The sequence below is a fragment of the Nannospalax galili genome, unplaced genomic scaffold (genome assembly GCF_000622305.1).
Source record: "Nannospalax galili isolate Female #2095 unplaced genomic scaffold, S.galili_v1.0 scaffold265, whole genome shotgun sequence".
Lineage (NCBI taxonomy): Eukaryota > Metazoa > Chordata > Mammalia > Rodentia > Spalacidae > Nannospalax > Nannospalax galili.
In genome coordinates, this window is record NW_008353747.1 from 435,522 (window position 1) to 443,824 (window position 8,303).

General features: G+C 42.7%; 1 protein-coding gene across 1 annotated transcript in view; it reads left to right on the top strand.

The window, feature by feature from the left end:
• Mpzl3 (myelin protein zero like 3) overlaps positions 1-8,303 on the top strand; it is a 23,525-nt gene that overhangs the window by 11,750 nt on the left and 3,472 nt on the right. The window contains exons 3-5 of the mRNA XM_008850902.3: positions 1,124-1,334; positions 3,068-3,233; positions 4,493-4,556. Coding sequence (XP_008849124.1) covers positions 1,124-1,334; positions 3,068-3,233; positions 4,493-4,556 — 441 coding nt within the window. The remainder of the gene's footprint in view (positions 1-1,123; positions 1,335-3,067; positions 3,234-4,492; positions 4,557-8,303) is intronic.

Below are 8,303 nucleotides of genomic sequence, written 5' to 3' on the forward strand. Positions count from 1 at the left end.
GAGAGAGAATCATCTTACACCCTCACATTGATTTAGAGAACAAATAAACACTTCCCATTTGTCCCTTGCTAATTGTGTACCCTTGAGTAACTTGTTTCATGTTTTGTTTATGGTCTTTTTTCCCTTTCTATAAATTTGTAATACTTACACTTGCCTTGCATGGCTTGGTGATGTTAAAACAGTCAGATGAGTAAATGTGTGAGGCCATTTGCAAGCTATATAATGTCATGGGTGGTTTTTAGGACAAAGTTTCTTAAGTTTAACTGTTGACATTTGAGCTGGCGATTCTTTGCTGTCTTGTGCATCATGGGAAGTTTCACAGTGCCCTTGACTTCTACCCCTAAGGCACCTGTAGCACATATCACCAGTTTTAGTAACTAAAAATGTATCAAGGAAACAGCCTGATTAAACAGTGGGCAAAAGATCTGAGCAGATATTTCTCAAAAGAAGAAATATTAGTGGTCAGCAGATAGTTGAAGACTTTTCAACATGTCCATTCATCAGGAAAACAAAAATAAAACCACAGTGTGATATCATCACCTCACACCTATCAAAAGGTTGTTATAAAAAAGACAACTTGCTGGGCATGGTGGCGCACACCTGTAGTCCTAGCACTTGGGAGGCAGAGGCAGGTGGATCTCTGTGAGTTCAAGGCCAGCCTGGTCTACATAGTGAGTTCCAGGACAGCTGGGGCTACAGGGAGACACTGTCTCAAAAAGACCAAAAAAAAAAAAAAAAAAGACAACTTATGTTCTGGAGAGATGGCTCGGTGGTCTAGTGAGTACTGCGCTTGCAGAGTATTTGTGTTCTGTTCCTGGCGTCCCCTCTGGGTTTTGTTCCCAACACCCAACATGGTGGCTAAAAACCATCCGTAACTCTAGTTCCAAGGGATCCAATGCCCTCTTCTGACCTCCACAGGCATTGAACACATGCAGTGCACTTATGTATATGCAGGCAATACACTCATACACATAAAATAAAATCAAAATAATAAATAAAAATATTTAAAAAAATGACTGTTTGGAAAAAAACCTTTGTGTGGTTGTTTTTACTTGGACCTCCTCAGCATTGTGTCCTTGCATTTTCTGAATTAATCTTTCCTCTCCATGTGTTGCTTTCTTAGATTTTTCATTATCAGTCTTTCCAGTACCCAACCACAGCAGGCACATTCCGAGACCGGATTTCCTGGGCTGGAAATGTGTATAAAGGGGATGCATCCATTAGCATAAGCAATCCCACCCTAAAGGACAACGGCACATTCAGCTGTGCAGTGAAGAACCCTCCAGACGTGTATCATAACATCCCCCTGACAGAGCTGACGGTCACAGAAAGGGGTAAGCTCCTTGTTACCAGCCTTCTGCAGTGCTCTATGACTCTTCTGGTACTTTCCAGAGCTCTCATTGATAAAGCAAAACCATCTGTCTTTGGGTTTCAGTTGGGTCATTGTGTCAAAGTGAGTTTTCTGCTGGCCTAATGTCTGTTAAGATAAAATTTAAAAATATTAAAAAAAACATTATGTGTGTGAGTATTTTGCTTGTATGTATGTAAGTCACCCTGTGTGCAATGCCTGCAGAGGCCAGAGAAGGGTGTCAGATCCCTTGGAACGGAGTTATAGACCAATGTTAACTACCATTTGGGTGCTGGGAATCAAACCTTGGTCCTCTGCAAGAGCAGCCAGCTTTTATCCATGGACCTATCTCTCCAGCCCCTAATCTTTTAATTAATTAATTGTGTGTGTACATGTGCCTATGTGCAGGTACATGCTATGGCACATGTTGGTGGTAAGAAGACAAGTTGTGGGAGTTGGTTTTCTTCTTCCACTGTGTGCATCCTGAGGATTGAACTCAGGTTGTCAGGCTTGAGTGGAAAGTGCTTTAACCTGCTGATCCATCTTACCAGCCCTGTTATGAATTTTTAATGTTTATTTTGGAAGCTGAATTTTTTCTTTAAATATTGTAGTAGTTTCTATATCATCCCCATTTTTTATTTTAACTTAAGGTGACCAAAAGTCTTGTGGAATATTGGACAGTCCTCTGAGTTAATGAAGGGTGATTGTGACATAGAAATAATTACAGTTTCCTTGTTAGGTTCATACTCCCAGTTATGAGACAGTGTTCTTGCCCAAGCCTTAAAAGGGTATTCTCTTTAATGATGGGAAGTACTACATTTCTTTTATGTTTTGAAGAGTGGTAGTTTCCATCTAGTGTGAAACAGGTGGAGGTGTGGTTACAAATGACTTTTTCAGCATTTCCACGTGGTGACTATTAAGTGGTTATTCTAGCCTGTAACTGGATTTGAATCAAAGACTTAAGAAATACATTGAGTCATGATAATTGCCTCATCATTTCTTGGGTCTTCCCTCCCTCCTTCCTTTCCTCTTGCCTGCCCTCCTTCTCACCCTTCCTTTCCCTCCTTCACCCCTTGACTCCTCCTCCTCCCTCCCCTTCTTTGTCATCATCTTCATCTTCTTTGACAATAACCAGTAGGTTTCAAGCACATTTTCATAGTCATGCTGCTGGTAAGAAGAGACACTGATTTCATTTTTCTAGAAGGTGGTTTGGTACTATGCCCTTTGACCCTGTAATTCCATCTTAAAATTTTACCATAAGAAAACAGAGCATACAATGATTTATGTACAAGAATGGTCATCCCAATATGACTTGTAGAGTCAAAGAACTTGAAGCAACTTGAATGTCCAGAATTTGATAATTGATTCAGTATGTTAGAATACTATGCATCGTATTTTTTAATCAGAAGATGTATTCATCATATATTAAATAAAAATGCTAAAACAGTGTAGAAAATAGGATTCCTGCTTCTAACAATATGCACCCCACTCCCATATGTACCTCCAGACTCCTTGAAAGAAGGTTGAAACCAGTGGTAACTCCCCAGGGATGCTGTTGTATGTACATGCTTATCCTTCTCGTATTTCTGTGCATATCCCACTTTTTCCACAATGAACGTATTTCTTTTGTACTCAGAAGTATGAGCAAAAGCATAGAAGCCGAAGAGGACTAGTCAGGTTTCAAGGGAGTCCTCACGCACCTTCTCTTGGTTCCTCCAGGTTTCGGCACCATGCTGTCCTCAGTGACCCTTCTTTCCATCCTCGTCTTTGTTCCCTCCGCAGTGGTGGTCGCTCTGCTGCTGGTAAGAATGGGGCGGAAGGCTACAGGGGTGAGCAAGAGGAGCAAGTCTGGCTATAAGAAATCTTCCATTGAAGTTTCAGACGAGTAAGTCCCACTGGAGCCCTGAGCAGTCCAATCATTTCCTCTTCAGAGCCCTGTTTTGTGGGGGCAGCACCCACACCCGCATATCCACATGTCTAACCACTGTGGTTAGTTCTACTGGGGAAATTTCCTTTCAAATGGAACCGTTCTGCTGAGGAGTGCTGGAAGGAAGGCCAGAGTGAAATATGTGGATATTGGGTTGGAGAGATAGAGGGGTTGATAGGACGGCCCTAGTCTGCTTCAGAAACCACATGGTACAGTGCTGGAGACTGGATGTAAATTTGAAGCATATAACTTGTTCTTTCAAAATTGAAAGAAAACTCCAAGTCAGTGTTTCTCTCTCTCTCTCTCTCTCTCTCTCTCTCTCTCTCTCTCTCTCCTTATAACTATTAACAGAAAATACATGAGCAATGAGGGAGGCTTTTCCATTCAAATATTTAAGAATATATGCTGGGCGTGGTGGTGCACGCCTTTAATCCCAGCACTCAGGAGTCAGAGGCAGGTGGATCTCTGTGAGTTCAAGGCCAGCCTGGTCTACAGAGTGAGTTCCAGGACAGCTGGGGCTACAGGGAGATGCTGTCTCTAAAAGACAAAAAAAAAAATCTGTGGAGGGCAAAGATAATGTAAATGAGCAAGGACTACTACTCTCCTGGGATCACCTCCTTCCCTTTCTTGTTTGTATGAAAGCTTTCTCTTCCTCCAGGACCCAGCTGAAATGTTTCTTCTTCATGCACTTTGTGTCCCAAAGGGAGAAACAGTTACTCCCTGCCCTTTGCTGCCACAGCAAAGTCACCCTAACTCTATTAAAGGATTTGTCATGTTGCATTATGACATGCATGTCAAGTTCCTATCAGGCTTCTGACCCACATAAGATGGTGAACTCTTCAACAGACCAGGTCCTGTTTATCTCTGTTCCAGTCTAGCACAAGGCCTCAGACACTGTTGGTGTAACACTTTTCTGAGTGAATGAAGACTTGAGGTTAACTGCTTTTTACTGAGCACTTGCTGGATTTTTTGATAATGCATTTCATATATATCTATTTTTTATTTATTCCTAACAACTGTGTTTAAGGGGTAGTAATGCCTACATTTTTATAGATGAGGAAGCAGGCCCATGGACCTGTGGTAATCTGTCTAGTCATCCAGGGAAAAGGAAAACTGGGTTCTAAGGCAGACCCATGTGATTTCAATACCTGAGCTTTGAACTGTTCCCTGTAGTGAGGATAATGACAGTTGGGTTTGGGTTTGTGTTCTTTCCACAGCACTGACCAGGAGGAGAAAGATGATTGCATGGTGAAGCTTTGTGTCCGCTGTGCGGAGTGTCTGGTGAGTGCCAGTTTCTTCTGCTTACTGGCCTCTTCCTGCCTATTTGAAGGATCCTTTACTCTGCATATCAGCAGAAGATATGCAGGTGTGCACAGGAGATATGAGCTAGGGTTTTTCTCCAAAGCATTTGCTCTTTGAAAACCCTTACCAATTCTTAGTATGATTTTATTTTCTTTTTTAAAAAAATTTTTATTTATTATTTTTATCTTATGTGTATGAGTGTATTGTCTGCATGTATGTAAATGCACCCATGTCATGCAATGCCCACAGAGGTCAGAGAGGTGTCAGATCCCCTGGAACTGTAGTTATGGATGTTTGTTGTCTTCCATGTAGGTGCTGGGATTTGAACCCAGGCCCTCTGCAAGAGCAGCCAGTGCTCTTAACTGCTGAACCATCTCTCCGGTCTGATTTTGTTTTCTTATTTAAAATTTTTTATTACATTTATTTCTTATTACTTTTAAAAATATTTTATTATTTCTTATTTTTTGCATATCAGTGTGTTCCTACATGTGTAAGTGCACCCATGTTGTGCAATGACCATGGACATCAGAGGAAGGTGTCATATCCCCTGGAACTGGAGGTTACGATGGTTGTTAGCCACCATATGGGTGCTGGGAATCAAACCTGGGTCCTCAGCAAGAGCAGTAAGTGCTCTTAACTGCTGAGCCATCTCTCTAACTCCCTATTTATACACACCATGGTGAGTGCCTGGAGGTCAGAGGACAATTTGCAGTAGGTGGTTCTTTCATTCTACCATGGTGGGTCCCAGGGATCAAACTCTGGTCATCAGGCTTGGTGGCAAGCACCTTCACCTGCTGATCCATCTTGCTGGCCTCTAACTTTGTTTTCTGTCTTGTGTTCTTAGGTTAAGGAAGGGGGCTGTGTAGAGCTATTGACTGACAAAGTCCCTACTAAATTTATGAGGGGACTTGGGCTTGCTGGACCCAGAACCCTAGGCTGAGCCTTGGTATTTTTAAAGGAGTCAGAATATGTAACCTTTTAGGTGATTTAATTTATTTTTTTTCTTTTGTTGGTCTTTTTGAGACAGGGTCTCCCTGTAGCCCCAGCTGACCACAACTGGCTATGGAGACTAGGCTGACCTTAATCTCTTAGCAGTGGGCCCGCCTCTGCCTCCTGAGTGCTGGGATTAAAGGCATGCACCACCATGAGTCTGATAGATGTTTTTTATCATGAAGAAAGACCATATTGGAAAACCCCCATTTTGATTTAAATCTCTTAAGGGCTGGCATCCCTCTCTCTTTGAGCACAGCAGTGACTCATAGGTTTCTGTGGCTGTCCTGGGATCCAAGGAGGAGGGAAGACTCTGATATGGTGAAGCAGGTGTCAGCTCAAAATCAACTTATGGCCTAAGGTGACGCATACCTGTCACTGAGCCGTCTTTGTACTTATTGCCAAGTCAGCACTTGGCCAGAGAAGCGGCATACCCCCTTATTCACTACACTTTACTTCTTTGTCGCCCCTGCATTTGAGTATCCTGAGTAAGCTGAGAAAAGTTGTTAGTTTAGGGAAGAAGGAGGGCAACACCAACCCCTTCAGGTTTGAATATTTGGGAACACAAAGTAAGATAATATTTTTATGGTTGTTATCCACATTTCTCATATTAATTCACTTAATGATTACTCATTGGGCATCTGACATGTACCACATATACCAATCAAGGTGTGTAGGAAATAGCAATGAATAAACTGATACAAATTCGTGCCTTTCAATCCAATGTTCTTTGCATGAAAAACTTACATCCTCTAATGCTCAGCTGAATATCACCTTCTCTTAATTCTGGGTACAAACGCTGAGTAAAAATTTTAATAATAAAATATTTAGTGTATAAGATGACATTGAATACTGTGAGAAAAATAAAACAGGAAAAGGAGGAGGGAGGACTGTAAGGGGCTGTGATATTAAATGGGATGGCTATGGACATCCTCAGGAAGATGATATTTAAGAAAAGTACAAGAAGTAGATAGCAAGCCATACAGCTGTTGTGGAGGAATTTCAGGAAGAAACGGCAGGTGCAAAGGCTCCAAGGAGAGGCACAATGGCATGTTTTAGGAGCAGCAAGGAGGCATTGTGGCAGAAAAAGGGGGGGGGGAGACAGGAGAATTTGTTGAAATGAAAGAAATGATGCAGCAGATAGATCTTTTTAGCACTCAGATTTTGCTGAAAGCAAAAGCACACACAGAGCAAAGCACACACAGAGACAGACTCCTAAGGGAAGGAGGCATCCAGAGATGGTGTCCCAGTGCTGGTCTTGTTGAGCCTTGTAGAGGGCTATAACAGCCTGGACTTTCACTCTGAACCAACTGGAATGCATTGGAGGGATAAGAAGAGAAGCACCATGAATTGATGTGTGTTCACAGATCATCGCTATAGTTTGTGCTGAGAATGGTAGTAAGGGACAATTTCCGTTAGTAGGCATTAGCAATAATCTAGCTCAGAGAAGTCTGTGGTAGTCTGGGCCAGGGTGTTGGTGGTAGAGATGAGAAGTGGCTGTATTCTGTACTCTCACTTGAAAGGAAAGCCAGAAGGATTTATTAAAATTGTCTGTGAAAAAAAATGACAGGAAGAAAAGATCATCCCCAAAGTCTGAGCAACTAGTAGAATGGAATCACTATTTTCTAATATATGGAAGTCTATGTCCAGAGCAAGTTTTAAGAGTAAGACCAGGAGTTGAATTTAGACACATTAAGTTTGAAATGTGCTGTGGGCAGTCTGTTTTCAGAAGAGAGGCCTAAGCTAAAGATATAAGTAGGGTCCATTAGGATATAGAGACTGATGGAGACATGCCCTTCAAGAAAATATATGCGTATATCCATAGGAGAGGTCACAGGACTGACTGTGGGGTTCTGCAGGGTTTCTAGATTGGAGAGACAAAGAGGAATTAGCAAAAGAGATTGAGAAGGAATGACCCATGAGTGTGGAGGAAAACCAGGAGTTTGGCATCATGGGAGACAAGGCAAGAAGCATTTCCAGGTTAATTCCAAGGTTTCCTTAACTGTAAAACAAGAACCGAGAACTAAATGTGGGTGGTTTGGTAATGTGGAGACTATGGGTGACCTTGGCAAAAGGAGCTCCAGTGCCATAGGGAGGATGAAAGCCTGAGTGGGGAAGGGTCAGGATAGATTGCAAAGGTACAGTGGGGGCAGTGAGTGTAACAGCTCTTCTAGGGAGGGATGCAGAGAATTGGGGCAAATGGGTAGAGGGAGGTGTGTGTCAAGAGTTGATTTTCTTTCTATGGTGGGTGAAATGGGGAAAATTATCATGCTATTGGGAATGACCCAATGGGAAAGAAACACAGATGCAGCAAGAGAGAGAAGGGAGGGTTGCTGAGGTGACAGCAGGGCCTAGCACACAAGAGGACATGCTGGCCTTAGGTCAAGGCATAAGAACAGTAGAGATGCCAAGCAGATGGGGCCACAGCACATGAGTGAATGTGGTTTTGGAAGCACGTGTAAGTCCTTTACTGACTGCCTCTCTTGCCAGTGACAGGAGAAAGCAGGGCTGTCGGCTGAGGATGGTGGAGGGAGGAGGTATCAGAGGATGGAGGAAGAGTCAAGGGATGATAGTCATTTAGAAGTAAAGGAGACTCAAGGCCAGTGAGATGGCTGAGTAGGGTTTGATCCCTGGGACCCACATGGTGGGAGGAGAGAAAAGACTCCTGCAAATTGTTCTCTAACTTCCATATGCACAGGTCTATACACACACACACACACACACACACACACACAC